The sequence below is a fragment of the Podarcis vaucheri genome, assembly GCF_965113315.1.
Source record: "Podarcis vaucheri genome assembly, chromosome: 1".
Classification (NCBI taxonomy): domain Eukaryota; kingdom Metazoa; phylum Chordata; class Lepidosauria; order Squamata; family Lacertidae; genus Podarcis; species Podarcis vaucheri.
The window spans coordinates 8,949,215-8,971,048 of NC_138759.1; the positions used below are offsets into that span (position 1 = coordinate 8,949,215).

At 45.1% G+C, this 21,834-nt stretch overlaps 1 protein-coding gene across 4 annotated transcripts in view; it reads right to left on the reverse strand.

Annotated features, from left to right (window-relative positions):
• RTN1 (reticulon 1) overlaps positions 1-21,834 on the reverse strand; it is a 127,902-nt gene that overhangs the window by 16,895 nt on the left and 89,173 nt on the right. The window contains exon 1 of one of the 4 annotated variants that reach the window (XM_082217551.1): positions 14,528-14,803. The exons of the other annotated variants lie outside the window; for them this stretch is intronic. Within the exon in view, the coding sequence (XP_082073677.1) occupies positions 14,528-14,588 (61 nt within the window). The 5' untranslated portion in view covers positions 14,589-14,803. Of the gene's footprint in view, positions 1-14,527; positions 14,804-21,834 lie in introns of those variants that run through there. 4 annotated transcript variants of the gene reach the window in all.

Sequence of the window (21,834 nt, forward strand, 5' to 3'; positions counted from 1 at the left end):
GCTGCGCAGTGATCCCTCTTGCTGTTCTGGCTTCTGGGATTCAGAATACATTTTTTCTTGTTTTCCTCCTCCAAAAACTAGGTGCGTCTTGTGGTCTGGTGCGCCTTATAGAGCGAAAAACACGGCACATAGACAAGCAAGAATCCAAGGGCACATTCCAGACATGCAAAAATATTTGGGGGCACTGTGCAGTGTGGCTTGGTGAATTCTGAGAACAGATGAAGAGCTGCATTCTTGGTCCAATGCAGGAAATCTACCACTCAGCTCACGAAAGCATCTCGAATAGCCCAGCTTTTAAACATCTGCCTACCCAGATGACACAGCAACGCACAGATCTTCCCACCACCCGCTGTCAGAATTCTTGGCTAATTATATAATGATCCGTTAGCATTTATTTTGACTCAGAAGCTCCCGTTTGCCATCTTATCCTTGACACTTCCCCCTTTCTTCTGAAGATGCCTTTCCCTCTTTGAAGCGGGGGAAACATGGCGCGCGTTTGTTTGAAGGAAGAGAAGAAAGGGGTGACTGTTAATTCAGGTGCATCAGCAAAGATCCGACAAGGAATCAAAACTTGTGGCTGTATGCACAGGAGATTGGGAGGGAGAAGCTGCTGACATCATCTGCCAGCCAAATGAATGAATAATGAATAGCTTTTGTATGCCTCAAGCATCTATCCCTGTGTAGGGACTGAAGAATTTCTTATTGATGCTGGCAATTTCTCCATGTAAAGAGTTTGTTGTCATCTACCTTCTTTCATTTTTTTTCTTGCCTTGCTTCATCTCCCTCTTTTATTTCCTTAGTGTCTCTGACTCAGGGAAGACCAGCGGCGCCTAGAATTCCCCGGGGAAAATTTCCTAGTCTTATTAAAGCTCTTTTCATCTTCCCCTGAAATTCCTCAGAGGTTTGTCCATGGAGGAAATGCCAAATTAGCCAAATTGGGTTTTGCTTTAGGAAAACGTGGCAAAATTCAGTCTTAAAACAGTTTTGCCTTACTTCGAAATTTCTCAAATGTTTCACTCCGAATTTGTTTCGGATTTGACTTCGGGTAAAACCTCCATGTCTAATCTAGTCAGAGTTCTAGCATTGAATCCTTCGAGGGCAGGACTCTGAGGTCTTTACATGCTGATTCTTTATTATTATTATTATTTATTGAATATATGCACTGCCCTATACCTGGGGGTCTCAGGGCAGTTCACAGAATAAAAACTCTGCAGAGCTGCAGAATTCAGCTGATTAATTCATTGGAAACATTTTGATGGACCAAAACCCTAATCAGTTAGCAGAATTTTAAAACGCACACATCTGTAAAAATTGCAGATAGGAAGCTTTTTTATGTAGCTCCTTCAGAAATATAAGAAGAGGTGGCTTGTAAGGATAAGTATGCACCGAGTGGCTGGGTAAACACAGCCAGATGGGTGGTGTGTGTGTGTGTGTGTGTGTGTGTAATTATTATTATTATTATTATTATTATTATTATTATTATTATTATTATTATGTCCCCACCCCGTCAATGCTACTCCTTTCTCCTCCATGCAGCATCCTGATTTTGTAAGCCATCTTTCCTCATTCTCTCATTTGTATTGTGCTGAGCTCTGACCTGGCACCAGGCACTGAGTCCTCCGAGGATGAACCAGACACCCTGAAGGCTGAGGACCGTGCAGAGCAAGCAGGGTCCCCAGGAAGCACAGCTGAGGATCTGCTTGAGGGACGCTCTGGAGGGAGACCTATTGAAGCACACCTCGAGCTGTCAGGGGAAGGAGATGGGGCCACCCCCAGCCCTTGAGAATGCTGGCACCGAAATCTCCCGGTCGAAGAGACAGCAGCTTGTGTCTACAGACCTGGAGTCGTCATGCAGCCACTGAGAAATAAACATGCAACCACGGGAAATGCAAAATAGCTGCTCACTGGATAAAGGTAAAGGGTAAAGGGACCCCTGACTATTAGGTCCAGTCGTGGCCGACTCTGGGGTTGCGGCGCTCATCTCGCTTTATTGGCCGAGGGAGCCGGCATACAGCTTCCGGGTCATGTGGCCAGCATGACTAAGCCACTTCTGGCAAACCAGAGCAGCACACGGAAACGCCGTTTGCCTTCCCGCTGGAGCGGTATCTATTTATCTACTTGCACTTTGACGTGCATTTGAACTGCTAGGTTGGCAGGAGCTGGGACCGAGCAACAGGAGCTCACCCTATCGTGGGGATTCGAGCCGCCGACCTTCTGATCAGCAAGTCCTAGGCTCTGTGGTTTAACCCACAGCGCCATCCGCTCACTGGATAGAGCATCTTAATCTGTGGGTTTGAGTCCCTCATTGGGCAAAAGATTCCTTTGGGCAAAATATGACCCTTGTGGTCCTTTCCAATTCTATGATTCTCTGCTTAAGCTGGAGACTTTTTTAAAAAAACCAAAGCTGAAAAGCGTGCTTTTGTGACCAACCTCTGCAGTCCCCAAGAGCTGTCCAGGGTCCTGAATCTGAAGACAGACCTGCTCCCCGTTACTCACTACAACATTCTGTTGCCTGCTCTTGGTTGTTTTCTGCTCTGAGCCGGTCCTCCAGATGGTTACCAACACCCTTGCCAGGAGGAGGTCTGCAGCTCACAGGGAAAACATGTGTCTTGCATGCAAAGGGTCCAAGGTATCACTGTGAGAAGAGAATTCTGGATGAGATGGGCCACTGGTCTGATCCAGTGAACTCTTCATACATTCATGTTGAGTATCTGGCATTCCTAAATGCAGCTGGGAAATGCTCCTGCCTAAACCCCTAAAGATCTGCTTCTTGTCAGGGCAGATGCTACTGAGCTAGATCAACCACAGCCTGACGTATGCAATATGTTTCTGTTGGCTTTCGGGCCAGAAGAGAGGCGGTGGGAAGTCCCATTGCACCAGCAAAAGTCCAAGCATGGCCTTCTAAGGGAAGTGAATCGCATTCTCAGTGAGCCACTATGCAAGATCCACAGTGGATTTACGGTTCTTGCTTTTTTTAAGGCGGGCGGAAATCTCAGCTTGGGAGAAATAAATGAAAGCGCTTACTTATGGACGTAACCGTTACTGATAGGGATTCGTTTTTTGACAGCACTACTGGAAAACAAGGGAAAGGGCTGCCTCATTAGGAGATTGATCCTGAACAAACAAGCAGATTCATCACCTGGCAAAAGATGTAGACCAAGGGCTGGCAGCAGCTCTGAGGCCAAAATGGCTGCAGCTCAGTGTCGGAGCGTTTGCTTTGCATGCAGAAGGGCCCTGGGTCAAATGCCGGCAACTCCAGGTGGGGCTGGGAATGTCCGCTGTCTGTAAACTTGGAAAGCTGCTGCCAGTCAGTGTAGACATTACTGAGCTAAATGGCCCAATGGTCTAACTCTATATACAGTGGTACCTCAGGTTACATACGCTTCAGGTTACATGCGCTTCAGGTTACAGACTCCGCTAACCCAGAAATAGTACCTCAGGTTAAGAACTTTGCTTCAGGATGAGAACAGAAATTGCGTGGCGGCGGCACGGCAGCAACAGGAGGCCCCATTAGCTAAAGTGGTGCTTCAGGTTAAGAACAGTTTCAGGTTAAGAACGGGCCTCCGGAATGAATTAATTACAGTGGTACCTGGGGTTAAGTACTTAATTCGTTCCAGAGGTCTGTTCTTAACCTGAAACTGTTCTTAACCTGAAGCACCACTTTAGCTAATGGGGCCTCCTTCTGTCGCCGCGCCACCGGAGCACGATTTCTGTTCTCATCCTGAAGCAAAGTTCTTAACCTGAAGCACTATTTCTGGGTTAGCAGAGTCTGTAACCTGAAGCGTATGTAACCTGAAGCGTATGTAACCCCAGGTACCACTGTACTTAACCTGAGGTACCACTGTAAAGAGAGTCCCTGTCTTCCAATGCAACAGTCTCTTGTTGCTCACTGTCATGGCCATTATTCACCAGCAAAAGATGAGGCAACTTGAATTCATATCTGAAAATTGGCACAGATCACATTAAAAATGCCTCTTATCTCAGTTCCTTGATGCATACTATATGCCAGTTTCTTTTCTGGAACCTTCTAACAATGTCTACTAACAAGTAAAAAATAATAATTTGCAAAACAAATAATTTGCTGACAACACTGAAGCAAAGAATAAATAAAAAATCTTTAAATAACACCAGTCAACGGGGGTAGATGAAGTGTTAGGGCAGGGAAACTGCAGAGACGCCATATGATTTATATGCATCAGTCTTCAATGAAGGAGATTTTAGAAGGAGAAAACTGCATGAATTTGGTTCCCTCTCTCCTCCCCCCTTTCAGGAGGGCATCTGAAGAAAGGGGCCAAAATATGAAGTTCAAAGAGTAATTTACAAATTTCCCACTCACAAGTCATTGGGTCTAGACAGCATACACCAGAAAGGTTTTTAAGAGCTCAGGTGCAAAAATTTTTATTTCTGAACTAGAATACGCAAGTAGTCACTTAAAACATTTTTAAAAAGAGAAACCTAAGAGGAGCCAGCAAATTACACACAACATTTAAGCTATCTTCTCTTGCAGGGAAGTGAGTAGAAAGCAATATTAAAGCTAAAGAAGAACGAACCTCCCTTTTTTGTTAACTTATTTATTGATACAGTGGTGCCCCGCAAGACGAATGCGTCGCAAGACGAAAAACTCGCTAGACTAAAGAGTTTTCAGTTTTTTTAGTCGTTCCGCAAGACGAATTTCCCTATGGGCTTGCTTCGCAAGACGAAACGTCTTGCGAGTTCTTGCAAGTTTGTTTCCTTTTTCTTAAAGCTGCTAAGCCGTTAATAGCTGCTAAGCCGCTAATAGCCGTGCTTCGCAAGACGAAAAAACCGCAAGACGAAGAGACTCGCGGAACGGATTAATTTCGTCTTGCGAGGCACCACTGTACTTACTCACAGATATATAAAAATACATACCCAATAAAAAGTATCTTCTTACAATATACTAAGATAAAACTTAGTTTAAGAAAGAAGAAAGTCAGAAAGAAAAAAAGGCAAGAAAATGACAGAACTTAAAAAAGGGAAAGGGAGAGAAAAAGGAAAGAAGGGGAAAGCTAAAGATAGAATGGAGCAAAAGGACTTTCAGCTCTTTGTCCTGCAGCTATATATAATATTCATCCCTTAAAATCCAACTATTTTATCTTCTATAAACCAGTATTTTTTTCAGTCTTCGAATTCCACTATTACAAATTCATTTTCTCTTTCACACACAGTCCATACGAAATTTTCAATCCTTAACAAATGTCAGTAAGGATTTTTCTCTAATTAAACATGTCTCTCATGAAAGAAGAACAAGTCTTGCTGTGAAAGAAGCAGCATGGCTTCTGCAAAGAGAGGCAACACTTCACCAACCCTTTGGCATTCATTCAGCATCAACATAGGGGTAATCTGGTAGACATGTGCTTTAAATATGTGGTGTGTTCCACAACTAGTTCAACAAAAACACCAACAAGAGACAACTACACAAAGGTCCAATTCTATGCTATGGCTTGTTAGGGAAGGAATGTACAATAAAACTGCAGGTATCATTAAGGTTATCACCATAGCTATGTTTGCAACATTATGCATTGCTCTTAGTCACTCAATCTTGAAAACGGGATCATAGAGAAAGTGGTGAAGAAACTGATCAGGGGATTGGAGAAATTTACCTGTGAGGACAGGCTAAAGCATTTAGGACTTTTGAATTGGATGAAAAGGATGGTGAAGGGAAGGATTATGAGGGAGGTTTATAAAATTATTCAGGGTCCGGAGAAGGTAGATAGAGAGAAGCTTTTCTCCCTTTTTTGTAAGAGTAGAAATTGGGATTTATCCAGTGATGTAGACTGGTAGAGTCAGGACATGGCAGAAAACAGCACTTTCCTAATCCAAATGCATAATTGACCTATGAAATTTGCTGCCACAAACTGGGGCAATGGCACTGTGTTACAAGACCTTAAATGAGGATTAGATGGCCCTCAACACAGGACATGTGGAATTTTTCAGTTTTCAAATTCCAAAAATGAAGGGTGCTAAAAAATTGCAACTTGGCAATTCGAAAGATATTTAAGTTAAATTAATACAATTTAGTATTGCTTGGTAAATTAAGTGTATATAAAATTGCATAGAAATCCTTTAAAAAGGATTGCCAAGTACTTGCAGTTATATTTTCATATTTATTATTACTATTAATATTACAATTACTATTATTTATCATTTTCAGAAGGTAAAATTAAAAATATTTGGTTTTCCGAAGGCTGCTTCATCAAATGTAGACTTACCAAGCCCAATCACAAAAATAACAGATTTGAATTCTTCACACCCAAAAATGTATTTTAAAGACCCCCTCACTGAAGAAATGTGCAGAAATGTAGTTTCCTTTCCCTAAAATGATACAGCATAAGCCAGGGGTGGGAACGCTTTTCAGCCCAAGAGCTTCACTCCCTTCTGAGCCACCATGTGATGGGCACATGGCAGTGGTGGGTGGGGCCAGAGGCAAGTGCCCTGGGGAGAAGGGGCGTGGCCTTGGAGCACCCCACAAGTCAGACAGCGAGGACCACAGGGCTGCATTTTGCCCCTGACCCTGAGTTCCCCCACCTCTGACATAAGCTGTGATTGCTAAATGAACCATGTTAGGAGGCAGTATATATATATATTTCTCTCTATATGAATACCACCTCCTGTGCTGCCTTCAAGCCCTTTCCTTAGCAGCACTCTTGGAAATAAGATTCAGACCCTTTGACTCATCCAATAGGGTGTTCTGGACATGGGCTTAGCAATAGCAAAAAGCCTTGTTTTAGACCAGTGTTGTGGTGCCAGAACTGATTTACCTCACAGGAGACTCTGACACCACACGTTTTTAAGTACCCATATTGGTACTGACACACAGTCAACACTGTTGTTGTTTTACCCCACCCCACCCCCAACCTTCATTGCCAAAATTTACACTGTAAGCTCCATGGGGCAGAGACATGCCCGTTTGCTTTCTGCTATTGATATGTACATTGATGGCACTACATAACCAAATCACCTTCCTCATCCTGATCTCGTCCAGCCTCTTGCAACACATGAGGTGAAGGATCACCATATTACCAGGTACCAGGCGCCATACCATACACTTCGGAAGAAAGTCTAATTTCTACAGTACCCACAATCCTTCACCTAAAACGAGGAATTGTTCATCATTCCAATGAGGAATCAGCCATTTTAAACGCATCACAAGCACACAAAAACCTGGTGCTCTTAGATAGGCAATGGGTTGGATCCCAAAGGGTTTCATTTGTTGGAGAAATAATACAATATACAAACACTGCCCCTCCCTCCTGGGGAACATTTAGACATCATGCCAAACCATGGTTTCTAAAACCATAGTTTGGAGTTATGCTTGAATCTACATCCACATACAGTGGTACCTCGGTTTAAGAACAGCCCTGTTTACGAACAACAGTGGCACATTGGGTTACATACGCTTCAGGTTACAGACTCCGCTAACCCAGAAATAGTACCTCGGGTTAAGAACTTTGCTTCAGGATGAGAACAGAAATTGTGCTCTGGCGGCGCGGTGGCAGCAGGAGGCCCCATTGGCTAAAGTGGTACCTCAGGTTAAGAACAGTTTCAGGTTAAGAATGGACCTCCAGAACGAATTAAGTTCTTAACCCGAGATACCACTGTATTCGGTTTACGAACTCCGTAAAACCGGAAGTAGTGTCCCGGTTTGCGAACTTTGCCTCGGTCTAAGAACGGAATCCAAACGGTGAAAGGGCACCGGCGGCAGGAGGCCTCATTAGGGAAAGCGTGCTGTGGTTTAAGAACGGTTTTGGTTTAAGAACGGACTTCCAGAAGGGATTAAGTTCGTAAACCGAGGTACCACTGTATATACACCATGGCTTGGGAGAGCTGCCACCCAAGAAATTAAACCATGGTTTGAAGCTGGTTTTCAAACCCAGTTTAAGTGGGATTTGCTGTTATGTCTGAATCCACAAACCATTAGGAAGCCACAGAACTGTGGCTTCTCTTCATGAAGCTGTTGTGTCATGGAGATGGGGAATTGTTCTGCCTTAAGAGGCTGCAGGCGCACCATGGAAACAAGGCTGAACTTACGAACCTGAGCGCTGAGCCGAAGGAAAATGATAGCAAATGAACAAAACCCTGCTCTGCCTCATGTACAGCAGGAAGGTCAAACCATTGTGTGGGCTCTTCAACTGTGGTTAACAAAAACCACAGTTTGAGGTGGAGCTTGAACTGAGTAGGGGAGTTTTAATAGTGGTCATTTTATCTTTTATAAACAGCTGCCTCCCATTTCTAGAGGGGGGTGAGTTAATACACCTACATTTCAACGATTTTAACAAGCAAGGAAGATGGAACTTAGCCCATCTACAGATGGATACCTATAGGAAGGAATGGAGAAAATGGCAGACTCTTCTACTTAGAAACGGGAGGTTAGAGGCACAGCAGAAATTTCACAGAGGGCCCAGAAACAGGGCCAAACAGAAGAAGAGTTGCTACAAACCGAGGAGAAGAAGGAGGAGGAGGAGGAGGAGGAGAAGAAGAAGAAGAAGAAGAGGAGGAGGAGGAGAAGGAGAAGGAGAAGAGGAGGAGGAGGAGGAGGAGGAGGAGGAGGAGGAGGAGGAGAAGAAGAAGAGGAGGAGGAGGAGTTTGGATTTGATATCCCGCCTTTCACTCCCCTTCAGGAGTCTCAAAGCGGCTAACATTCTCCTTTCTGTTACAATACAGAAGCAATGCGGCTGCGAGCTGCTAGCTTGTTTTCTTCTCTGGATCACGCTTTGCTCACAGCGCGCATTGATTCATATGGGGGAGATGTTACAATATAGAAGCAATGCGGCCACGAGCTGCTAGCTTGAAAGCAAAACATAATGGGAATGTTGGGACTGTTCCGTGGGAAACAGAGGGACAGTCTATTCACAGTGCGAAGCACCGGAATTAGCTCAGAGTGTAATATGAGCTGGACAGGAAGTACAGAAGGAGGAGTTTCTCTCTCGGCTGCTGGAGTTTGAAGAGAGCAGACATGTTTTCTGTAACGCTGCAAAGACAGAAATAAAGGCATGTAAATACGTTTCTGTCTATCTCTTTCCCCTGCCCGGGGGGGCAGGAAAGAGGGGGGGGTGTTCTTCTCACGCTGAGAAGGATCACCTATCGCGACCTAGCCTGTATCCTGCCGGGGAATGCAGACAGGGAGGTCAACCGGAGATCAAGCCGGGTGCCTGGAGAGTGGCCAGTTTCTCCTGATAAAGGCTTGATTCCCAACACTTTCCCTTCCTCCCCCACAACAAACACTCTGTGAGGTGAGTGAGGCTGAGAGACTTCAGAGAAGCGTGACTGGCCCAAGGTCACCCAGCAGCTGCATGTGGAGGAGCGGAGACGCGAACCCGGTTCCCCAGATTATGAGACTACCGCTCTTAACCACTACACCATGCTGGCTCTCCAGACTGTGCTGGAAAGTTCTGGCAACACAGCCCACAAGGCAGAGGAGCAATTGACTAACAATAAGGTAACAAAATGTAGGGTTCTGCACTTAGGCAGGAAGAACTACCTGCACAAATATAAGATGGGGAACACCTGGCTTGCCAGTAGTACATGTGAAAAGAATGTTGGAGTCTTAATAGACCCCAAGCTGAACATGAGTCAACATGTGATGCAGCAGCAAAATAAGCGAAAGCTATTCTAGGCTGCATCAACGTAAGTATGGTGTCCTGATTTAGGGAAATAATAGTACTGCTTTATTCTGTCGTGGTCAGATCAAACTTGGAATACTGTGTCCAGTTCTGGGCGCCACAGTTTAAGAAGGCTATTGACAAACTGGAACATGTGCAGAGGAGGGCGACCAAGATGATCAAGGGTCTGGAAACCAAGCCTTATGAAGAGCGGTTGAGGGAGTTGGGTATGGAATTTAGCCAGGAAAAGAGGAGACTGAGAGGAGATAGGATAGCCAACCACAAACTTCAGCTTTTCTCATGGATTCAAGTCACAAGAAAGGAGATTCTGAATAAACATCAGGAAGAGCTTTCTGACAGTAAGAGCTGTTTGACAGTGGAATGGACTCCTTCAGGAGGTGGTGGACTTGGGCTCCATGATCACTGCAGATGGTGACAGCAGTCACGAAATTAAAAGACGCCTGCTTCTTGGGAGAAAAGCAATGGCAAGCCTAGACAGCATCTTAAAAAGCAGAGACATCACTGTGCCGACAAAGGTCCGTATAGTTAAAGCTATGGTTTTCCCAGTAGTGATGTATGGAAGTGAGAGCTGGACCATAAAGAAGACTGATTGCCGAAGAATTAATGCTTTTGAATTATGGTGCTGGAGGAGACTCTTGAGAGTCCCATGGACTGCAAGAAGATCAAACCTCTCCATTCTGAAGGAAATCAGCCCTGAGTACTCACTGGAAGGACAGATCCTGAAGCTGAGGCTCCAATACTTTGGCCACCTCATGAGAAGAGAAGACTCCCTGGAAAATACCCTGATGTTGGGAAAGATGGAGGGCACAAGGAGAAGGGGATGACAGAGGACGAGATGGTGGGACAGTGTTCTCGAAGCTACCAGCATGAGTTTGACCAAACTGCGGGAGGCAGTGGAAGACAGGAGTGCCTGGCATGCTCTGGTCCAGGGGGTCACGAAGAGTCGGACACGACTAAACGACTAAACAACAACAAATGTTTATGCAAGACAGGGATGGGGAACACGCGGTCCTCCAGTTGTTGCTGGATTCCCACCGGTAATATTAATACAGGCCAGGTGTGAGGAACCTGGTGTCCTCCATCTCTCTCTGAACTGTCGCTCCCTATTGAACATGTTTTGTGGTGCTGATGGGAGAGCCAAGAACATCTGGTAGGGACGAGCGGAGCTGTCACTTTCAGCTTCTCGTTTTTCCAACCTTCAGGTCTGTTCTCCACATCAGTCTGCGAATCTTGCTTGAAAAATGCCCTTGTGAAGATCCATCAGCATTTCAATGCGAATTTCTCCTCTGCGCATGTTCGTATGCAAATCTGCCTAACATATACTTTTTTTTTTGGCAGAGCAATTTCTCCTAGTATGATGCAGTATTGCATGCTGTTTTTCACAGGTATGTGCATGTTTACGCACAACCTCCCCTATTACTTGGCTGGAGAACCACACTGCAGAAATTAAGGGTCGAAAAAAGAAGCCTGGCTGTGCCTTGTCTCTCGTACTGCTTCAAAAATTGTGAATTAGGTAGGATTGCCAGGTGAATCGACTCTCTCCCCCTTCTATAGCTTCAGGTTCCCCATCTACGCTCCATGCCCACAAACCCACCAGAAGAAATCTGGTTTGCAGAGTGAGGAAAAGGAACATCATAAATTGACAAAGGTAAAAATAAAAGCCTCTCTGCACATTACATTTTTTAGGTAAAAATGTAACTTGTGAATTGCTCTGCAAGGTGTTGCAAATCATGTTACCAAACAGGCACATTTGCAAGGAAGCCAGGATTGGCCCCTTTTGAGGTGTGCTTTTACGGCAAACCATCTTGGCTGTGAGCCCTGGAAGACCTGCTCCCTGACGTACAGGCCTTTCCCCGCTTCCTGGCCTGGGAGGGTGGGGTCCGGACTGACTCCAGCTACAAAAGCCAAGGTTGCTGAAGAGGCCAGAGACCATCTTGGCTGCCTCCTAGTGCAGACCCAGGTCACTGAGCCTGAGCTTCCAAAGCCGCCAGCCGCCATGAGCCGCCATTGGCAGGATTGGCGGCAAAGTTAACAAAGGAAAAAAATTATCTTAAGCATTTTGAAAGAAAACATTGCTAAGGTCAAATAGAACATGCACATTTAAAACAGAATAATTAGCAAGGGAATAAAATATTATCATAAGCACAGAACATATCTACTGCTGTTGCTGCGTTAAATGTGCATTCTGTTGTTGACCTCCTTTGTAACGTTTTGAAATCTTCAAGACAATATTTTAGTTTCCTGATAATTAAGTTGCTTTCTATCTGAGCTTCTTCAGGAATGTTTTATTCTGGATCGCTTTATTTGATGTTTTAATGTAGGCTGTACACTGCTTTAATGTATTTTTCTTAAAAATAGAAATCAGTATAGAAATGAAATGGAGAAGAATAGTAGGCAGAAGAAGAAACTCAGATTTGTTTCTGTGGGAATAGGTGAAACAGCCCTCTAATCCCCCCTGAATTTTGAAGCCCACTGTAGATTTCTGCCATGGTGTTCTTCAGCCAATTTCAATCACCACATGATGTTTACAAAAAGCATGTGGTAAGGCCGGGCATTCCAAAGCTCGTTTAGTTGATCAGCTTTTGCCTGAAACCTTTGCATATGAAAATGCTGTTATGATTGAGAAACCTACCGGTAGTTTGCTGGTCATTTTTAAACCCACAATATTTTTCACTCAGTCCATATATTCATCCACCTATCAAGGCACCGTTCTATTTCCCTTTCAATCTAATCCCTGCATCCATGTCTAATTCCCTCTATGATTTTCACACATTTCTATTAAATGGCCAAAGACAAGGGAAAATGTCCAGACTTTCTTAGGAAATCAAAATTTCTTTTTTTCCTCCCCCCCCAATGGTGATCTATATTCCCCTCTCCAATATAACAACTCACGAGTATGGCTTTTAGAGTGTTACACCTGCAGATTACATGGCTTATTCAGAAATAATTTTATCACACTTGCCCTACCTGCAATAAGCAAATACTGAGGATTTGTTCCAGCTCTGTAGATTTCTATTGCCATATGGGCTGTGGCGTTCCAGTCTATTTTAAGCAATATCTGCTATTGATTTCAAAACAGATGAGGTGGAAATAAATGACAACATATGACATCTATGGTGTTAGATTTTTTTTTTAAAAAGAGAGACATGTTTTCTACAAACAACCCACAAATTTGACTTTAAGACTGCAATCCTATACACTTACGTGGGAATAAACCTCATTGACTTCAACAGGGCTTACTTCTGAGCAGATATGCACAGCATTGTGTCATGTGAAGGTTAATTCAACAGCTTCGCTTAGCAAACACGTCTTTCCCCCAAAAAGTTAGTGGATGGAAGATTCTATCTTACAATTCATCAGAATAATAATAGTAATAGTAATAATAATAATAATAATAATAATAATACCGGGGTATTTTCATTCCTGCAAACACATCTGTCTTTTTGAAATCCTAGCCTTCAAATCTTCTTACAAGATCAGATGATACTATAGACCATTTGATAAATGGTAGGAACATCTATTTTACATTCTATTAGAAGCATCATTTTGAAAAATTTGGAATCTTTGAGCCAGATTGCATTAAGGAATTTCAATTTCAACACACCCTGTTCATATCTCATTCGTCAAAACAACAACATCCCAATTCAACAAAGGACTGTCAAATCACATTTGAGTTAACAAGGCGTTCGGTTTTCTTTTTTATTTTTTTGGCGGTGTTCTAAAATTACATCTGAATAGACACACGTACACACACACACACACACACAGGCCCTTTCAGTTAGACACAGCTTGAATGTAAACCTCACACTCCAGGGGAACACAAACATGCTGTTTCTACACTGATGGGAAAGATGTGCTTTGGCAAAACGAAGGAGTATTTCAAAATGAAGAAAGGTGACAAAACAAAAGGTTGTTAAAATGTGTGACAGATCGCTGTGCAGGGAAAGAGAGTTGTTTCTCCCACTACAACAAAGGAAGGTTGCAAAGAACCGCAAAGTCTGCATAAAAATGGCTGAAAAGCAGTGTTAAGGCAAGGAGAAGGTAGACTGCCACACCCAGTGGGACAGCGTTCAAAATAAATCTCTAGTGACGGAAGGGTAGCACCTTATTCACTTGCCTTCCTTTCCTCAACAGATGACCACGACCGTGAACTATTTTGGGAATATGATGGGCTTTAAATAAAAACAATAGGTAATGGTTTATTTCAGCGGCACACTGAGATTTCGAAAAGCCCAAGTCCTTGGCTGTGGGAAAAACCAAAGTTAGGTGATAGGAAAAGGCGGTAAGATGGCTTGAGCAATGGGCTCTCCAGACCAAGTTGAACTGCCGCCCGAGTTGCAGTGGTCTCACCAGAGCTAACACAATGGGTGTGTCCCTTGACAAAAGCAAAACTAAACCGATGCGCTAAGCTCTTTCCAAAACACAACCACCACAGAGCAGCCGAAACCAGAGAAAGACACATTCCCCCCCCTTCCAGGTTCCTGATCGCCTCTCCCAAGCACTTGGCTGAGCGATCACGCTAATTTAAGGGCAGCCGTACTCAAAACCCAGCAATAGGCAAGACGAACCTTCTCAGCGAGAAGGAAAGCTGATGTTGCATTTAAATAATAATAATGGAAACACATGGGAATAAAAGACCCTGTTAAAAGACCACCGCCAGCCTGTTTTCAAGACAGCAGTAATTCCAAAGGGAAATGTGTAGAAAACATTAAAAGCATGCAAGGGCCCTGGAGATGTTGATGGTAAAGAAGCAGATGTAGTAATAATAATAATGGGATGCAAAACACACGCATACTCTCCGCGACGAGTCTCCCCCATGCAATCTTTTTCAGGCATGCAAAGAGGAAGGAAAAGAACCGGAGCAGAAGAATTGTGTAAAAATATACCCTGGCCTTTCCAATTGCTCCAGAGGCATTCCATCTTCGTAGAATCGGCGCTGGCTTGCATCTTGCTTGGGGAGAGGAAGGGAACGGGACTGGGTACCTTTCCTTCGGCTCAGAGTCAGGTGCTGCCTTTTCCTACCACTCAAGCATTCCAAGGCAGGAAGAGGTGAGTGGGTTTCGGCACGGCTGTGGCTGCTGCTGCTGCTTCTCTCTCTCTCTCTCTCTCTCTCTCCCCCCCCCTTGCACTGGCTACGGAGGGATGCTGTTAAGCAGAACAGAGAGGAAGATGGGGGGAGGGCACAGTGTAAGCGCTGCAGTCGCCACTGCAGCAAATCAGCAAAAAGGATGCTGCGATTGCCCTGGGGACCGGTCTCTTTTGTAAAAAAAAAGGGGGGAAGGATGCTGCAGTTGCTTTGCAAGTAATAGTAATGATGGAGATTTTTTTTAATTTTATTTTATTTTTTGTAAGAGGAGACGCTTAATGATGTTAAGCTGGCGGAACGGTTAACCAAACCTGACAGCGAAGGAACAAAAACAAATTGGGTGTGGATGGGGAAAGGGGGGAGAAGAGGGAGAAATGGTGGGGAGGGGGGAGGGCTAGAGAGAGAGAATAAGGGTGTGGCTTGCTATGTGTTTACAGCCAGCAGACACTCGGCCTCTTCCAGAAATTTCTTGATAATTTCAAGAAATCCAGTGTTTTTCTTGGGATTTGTATGGCAAAGGCTGCCGATTCTGCCTCTCCTCTCCAGCCCATCTGGTCTCTCCTAATCCTGCTTTCCCAGACTTATATGCCAACACCACCACTGAACGGCAGGGTAGGAAGCAGACATCAAGATCCAGCACTAAATCACAAATTCTGCTTTACTGTGCATGCCAGAGAGTCTTAGGTTACATTTGCCATGCTCACTGGGACCCTTCCAGCATAATCCATACTGGGAATATGTATGTAAAACCAGCAAAATCAACACACTGCCACCATCCAACAGACCTCACACAACTAGGCACAGAGATGAATGGAGGTTTGGTTTTCTATGCAATCGTAGCCAATTCACACTTTTTGAATCAATATGCAAATGAAAACACAGGGTCGTGGTTCGAAATTCGCATTATTCCGAATTTTGCAACACCAAGTAATGTGTGCAAGAATGCACACATGAAAGAAAACAGCGTATAAAATGCATTCCATTAGGGGAAACAGCTTGCAAAAAAATCTGTACAGCAGGCAAAACTGCACACAGACGTGCGTATAAGGAAAGGTCTGCACTATGGCGCCAAATAATTTTTGAGGACCTTTCCGAATGAAATCACAGCCTAATGCAGAAATGTGGAAAGCCAAGCTCAAGAACGGAAAAGTGAGACACTGACAGAAATCGACAGGATCACCCAGAATCACCCACACAGCCACAGTTCACATCTGTCTCGTGTTAGGCACCGGTAGTGTGCTCCAGAGGTTAGCTAGACTATTGGGTTTCAGGACCACTTCACAGGCCCTTCCCTGACATGGAGATTTCTTCCATGCCACCTAATACACGGATGGCAATCTGGGTACCCATAAGTAACACCTGGCTTTCTCCATCCCCTTCTGTGATTGGAGGCTCCCCCAGAGGCATCTTCCCTGGGGAGCTGAGATATCATTGGGACATAAGCTTCTCTTAAACCAAGGTACCACTGTATTAAAAACACGATAAAACATCAAACATTAAAAACTTCCCTAAACAGAGCTGCCATCAGATGTCTTCTAAAAGTCAGATACAGTGGTGCCTCGCAAGACGAAATTAATTCGTTCCGCAAGTTTTGTCGTCTAGCGATTTTTTTCGTCTTGCAAAGCACGGTGTCGGAAAAGTTTTGGAAAAGCTTCAAAAATCACCAAAGTCTTCAAAAACCTCAAAAAAGGCTACCACACCGCGTACTATGAGTTGCTCCTCGAAGTCAAGTCGCAACTGTATTAACGGTTTTAAGAAAAAGGAAACAAACTTGCAAGACGTTTCCGTCTTGCGAAGCAAGCCCATAGGGAAAATCATCTTGCGAAGCAACTCAAAAAACCAAAAACCCTTTCGTCTTGCGAGTTTTCCGTCTTGCGAGGCATTCGTCTTGCGAGGTACCACTGTAGTTGTTTATTTCCTTGACATCTGAAGGGAGGGCGTTCCACAGGGCAGGCTCCACCACCGAGAAGACCCTCTGCCTGGTCCCCTGTGACCTCACTTCTCGAAGTGAGGGAACCGCTAGAAGGATCTCGGTGCTGGACCTCAGTGTCCAGGCAGAATGATGGGGGTGGAGACACTCCTTCAGGTATACTGGACCGAGGCCGTTTAGGGCTTCAAAGGTCAGCACCAACACTTTGAATTGTGCTCAGAAATGTTCTTTTGGAAATCAGACATCCAACACGGCTTACGCAGCTTCCGATTGGCTGCAGGAGCTTCCTGCAGCCAACTGGAAACAACGCCTTGGTTTCCGAATGTTTTGGAAGTCGAACGGACTTCCGGAACTGATTCCGTTCGACTTCCAAGGTGCCACTGTACATAACAAAAATAAAAACAAGAACAGCTCAATAATTCCCCTAATCTCCAACACATTTTAAAAGGGCATTGGATGTCAATCAGCCAAAAGACCTGGTTGAAGAGGAACATTTTTGTCTGGCGCCTAAAGGTGTATAATGAAGGCGCCAGCCGAACCTCCCTAGGGAGCGCGTTCCACAGATGGGGAGCCACTGCAGAAAAGGCCCTGTTCTTACGTTGCCACCCTCTGGACCTCTCGAGGAGGAGGCACTTGAAGAAGGGCTTCCAAGAATGATCTCAGGGTCTGGGTAGGTTCATATGGAGAGAGGCGGACCTTGAGGCTCTTGGGCTTACTCCCAGGTGAGGGTGGATCACAGCCTTAGTCCTCATTCCCCACTTGAAGGAAGCTCTGAGTAGATGTAAGGGCATTTGCCCAAAATCTTCTTTCCCCACCCCAACCGTAATCTCCTTGACAGCAGGGGCCTGTCAGTATGGCACAAAGCACAATGACAGCGTGTGGTGGAAATAACAACAACAACAAAATTAGAAAAAGGCTATCAGTGACGTAGGGAGTGATTGCTGCGTGCTTTTTGCTCTGTGTACAGGGGACCAGGCTTCCAGTTGAGTGTATGGGTGCCTCTAGACTGGCATTCCTTTGCAGGAAAGATTTAAGCACATGGCATAGATTCAGCTTTGTGTAGATTAAGGCACTATTTTCCCGTAGCGCAACAAATCCACTTTAAAAAAGAAACAGGCTTTGGTTCTGGTTAGGAAAGTTGGAGGAAAACGCACTGGGAAGTGCAGAATAAGCGACTGATGAAGATTTGCAAAAATCCCACAAGCAAATTAGTATGAATGCAGGATGAATGCTTATTGGCATTTACTGTCCCTGCAAACAAAAAATGCTTGATGAAGACTCTTGCCCTTTCAGCCCGATGGGGTTCTTTTTGGTATAATTTTTCTGTAACTTGCCATTGACACAACCGTAGTGCACAAGTGGTAGATTTTATACTGGACACATCACCCCACTTTATTAGTTGTTTGGCAATGCCTCCCCAATGTTTCCCGCTTACCTGCCATCTGGAGGGGGCACCCTTGTACTATAGTGCAACAAATGTGGAACGAAAAACATACACACACATTTGTGGTGTAAAAATTTACAGGGTTTCAGCAGGAAGCTCTGGGACTGATTGGAAACAAAGCAGTATGTCTACCCCAGGGGACAGCAAACTTTTTCAGCAGGGAGCCCTCAGAACTTGTGGGGGATCGGACTATATTTTGAAAAGAAAAAAATGAACGAATTCCTATGTCCCACAAATAAAATTTTAAATAAAAATTTAAATAAAAGCACACATTCTACTCATGTAAAAACATGCCAATTCCCGGACCGTCCACAGGCCGGATTTAGAAGGTGATTGGCCCAGATCCAGCCCCCATGGTGTACCCTGAAACTTTCACAGGCAATTGAAAGCAGGATTGTGTCTAACTGCCCCACTGTCATCATGAGAACAAATCATCATGGATGCACAATAAAATGGACGCCTGGAAAGACCCTCCAGATAAGCTTTGTGCAAGCAAATGCTCAATAAGCAGGTCGTCTGGAAGAGCCCCGAGTGGAGCAAAACAGCAGTAGCAGCAAAATCAGAAGAAACAAACTCATTAATTCCTTCACTCATCTGCCATCAGTAACACACTTCCCCAACTCTGAGATTAATCACAATGTGAAATAAGCAGAACGGCGACATGCAAACAAAAATGAAGAGGTGCAACTGAATGTATAAAAAACTACTTTAAACAGACACTAAGATAAATAGGGCCATTGCAGGGTTTGAAAAGCCCACCTCACCAGGACACAGGGTCTTATACTAAGCCCTCTGCCAAGTTTGAGGGGCCCTGGGGCTAGGTGATTTCTGGGCCCCCCCATGCCTCTCTAGTGGCACCCTCCCAACAAGCCCTGAGATTCGGCTTTGTGGCACACTGGGGATGGGCACGTGACCCTAGGTTCCCGCCCCCTGCTTGCTGTGAGATCCAGTACAGTCATACCTCGGGTTACAGCCGCTTCAGGTTGCGTTTTTTCAGGTTACGGACCGCCGAAACCTGGAAGTACCGGAACGAGTTACTTGTGGGTTTTGGCGGTCGCGCATGCGCAGAAGCACCAAATCGTGTTTGCGCATGTGCAGAAGCACCAAATCGCAACTCGCAGGTTGCAAACACTGCGGGTTGCAAACGTGCATCCCGCACGGATCACGTTTGCAACCCGAGCGTCCACTGTATTCTCAAATATAGAATCACAGAATTGTAGAGTTGGAAGGGAGCCCAAGGGCCATCTAGTCTAACCCCCTGAAATGCAGGAAACGCATCCTGTCCGGTTCAGGCAAAAAAACATTTCGGGTCTTGAAGCACCTTAGAAAGCCGCTTTTTCTCAGGCAGGAATATTCATGCCCATTTCTGTTCCTACGGCATGCAGATGGTGGCATGGAAATGAACTAAGGTACAGAATTGGTCCTCGGTGAACCAAGACGATTTGTATCCAGATTTCGAAGCCAACCTGGCCTGCCAACCAGGTATGGAGGGTGCATTTTCACACTGTGGCTTTGGAAGACTCGCCTGCAAAGAGTTTGAGCAAATGGGTGTGGCTCCCTTGGTTAAAATCTCGAAAGAGACTCTCGTTGTCTAGTGAAAATGGTTATTTGCTAAGAAATAACTGCATTTTTAAAAATGTGAATTCCCCCCACAGTGGATACTGTCAGGAGCTCGGCCTACACTCAAGTAGGACCCTGGCAGAGACACATGCCCGACTGGCATGTTCTCTCCCTCCTGGTCGATCGTTCGGGAGCTTCAAAAGCTTTCTTCATACCGAACATCACAGCGACCGATGCCAACCGACACAGGCACACTTAGAGATCCACAGAGTTTGCGCAGTTCGCATAACTGACGTCAGCAACTCAGCATTTTGGCTAATCTACTTTATTTACATATAAACACACACGGAGCACTGCAACATGGCTCCCTTTCTCTCTAGCATCAGACAGCAAAGAGAAAAAGAACAAAGGACAATAGTCCCACTTCACGGAACACAGTGACACAAACATCCTGTCTCCGTCACTTCCCACTCTGTGCAGTCAAAACGTATACCGTCATGTGATAGATAAAAATCCCATGACTGCAATCACGGAGAAGGAATTCTAACAGATACGTCTCCCCAAGTTGCTGCAACCCACATTCGCTTGCTACTTTACTGATGACTCAAAGCTCCCTATGGGCACCAACACCAGCGTGATTTGCCCTGCCTATGTGGTAGAATTCATTGGTCCAACTAGCTCAATGCAGTCTACTCTGCCTGGCAGTGGCTCTCTAAAAAGGTAAAGGGACACCTGACCCTTAGGTCTAGTCGTGACTGACTCTGGGGTTGCGGCGCTCATCTCGCTTTATTGGCCGAGGGAGCTGGCGTACAGCTTCCAGGTCATGTGGCCAGCATGACTAAGCCGCTTCTGGCAAACCAGAGCAGTGCACGGAAACGCCGTTTACCTTCCCGCCGGAGCGGTACCTATTTATCTACCTGCACTTTGACGTGCTTTCAAACTGCTAGGTTGGCAGGAGCAGGGACCGAGCAACGGGAGCTCACCCCGTCACGGGGATTCGAACCGCCGACCTTCTGATCAGCAAGTCCTAGGCTCTGTGGTTTAACCCACAGCGCCACCCATGTCCCAGTGGCTCTCTAGGACCGCAGAAAAAAGGGCATCTCTCCTAGATCCACCTAGAGAGGCTGAGTGTTGAAACGGGGACCTTTCGCATGCAAGTTGTGTGCTCTTACCACCGAGCGAAGGCCCTGGGGGGCCACAAGAATCTGTCCTATACTTAGCGCTGCTAGACATAAAAAGCAGCTCTGGTTGTCAGTTTGTTCTGGCCTCCGCCCAAAGTGCCACAGCCCCCCCCCATTTAACGGATTAAAATCAGGACACCCTTGTGTATTTAGAAACAGTCCTATCAACACAACTTGTTTTGCCCCAGTGTGTAAGGAAGTTTTAAAACAGCAACAAATATCTAGGATAGGACAGCCAGAGCTACCACCAACAACATCTGGTTTTGGGAACATTTTCTTGAGCTTGCTTTTTCCTCCTCCCTCCCATTCCCTTTTCCTTCTGTGTCATGCCTTTTTAGACTATCAGCCTGAGGTCATGGACAACCTTAGTACTGATTTTTGTAAGCCTCTCTGAGAGACCTTTTGGCCCAAGGGCAAAGTCTTAAGGCTGTAAATAACAAATCAATAAAATACAGGCTATAAGGAATAAGCTATAAACACAACCATATTAGTTCAAAGGCGATTTTATGATCTTGCGTTGTCAAGGGGAAAACGCCGAAGCGTAAAACGTGGCGGATGATAATTGGCTAGTGATGAATGAATTCTGAAGACCAGGTTTCCCAAAGCTTGGCTTCCAAAACCAGGACCAGATTTGAAATACATGCACACAGTGTGTGCAATTACAATAATCAAGTCCTACTTTGGCACAGGTACAATGAGCAGATTTTCCCAAACTGCTGATTAATTTAGAGTTTGCTTGCTGCTGATGTGCCCCTCCTGGTCTGCTTCTCTTCTCCCACTCACAAGACTGACACCCAGAATGAAATGGGACCAAAAGTCCAGAACTGCAGGCATTTAATCCAAGCGTGTTATCTTTGGCAGACCTCTTTGCCCTGCACATGCATTTATATAAGTTTTTAAAAGAACAAAGAAAGATGTGCTGTGCTGATACAGACAGCTTAGTATCGCGTGTGCATCTGTTCACATTTGTGCATCCTCCTGAGTCAGCTAGG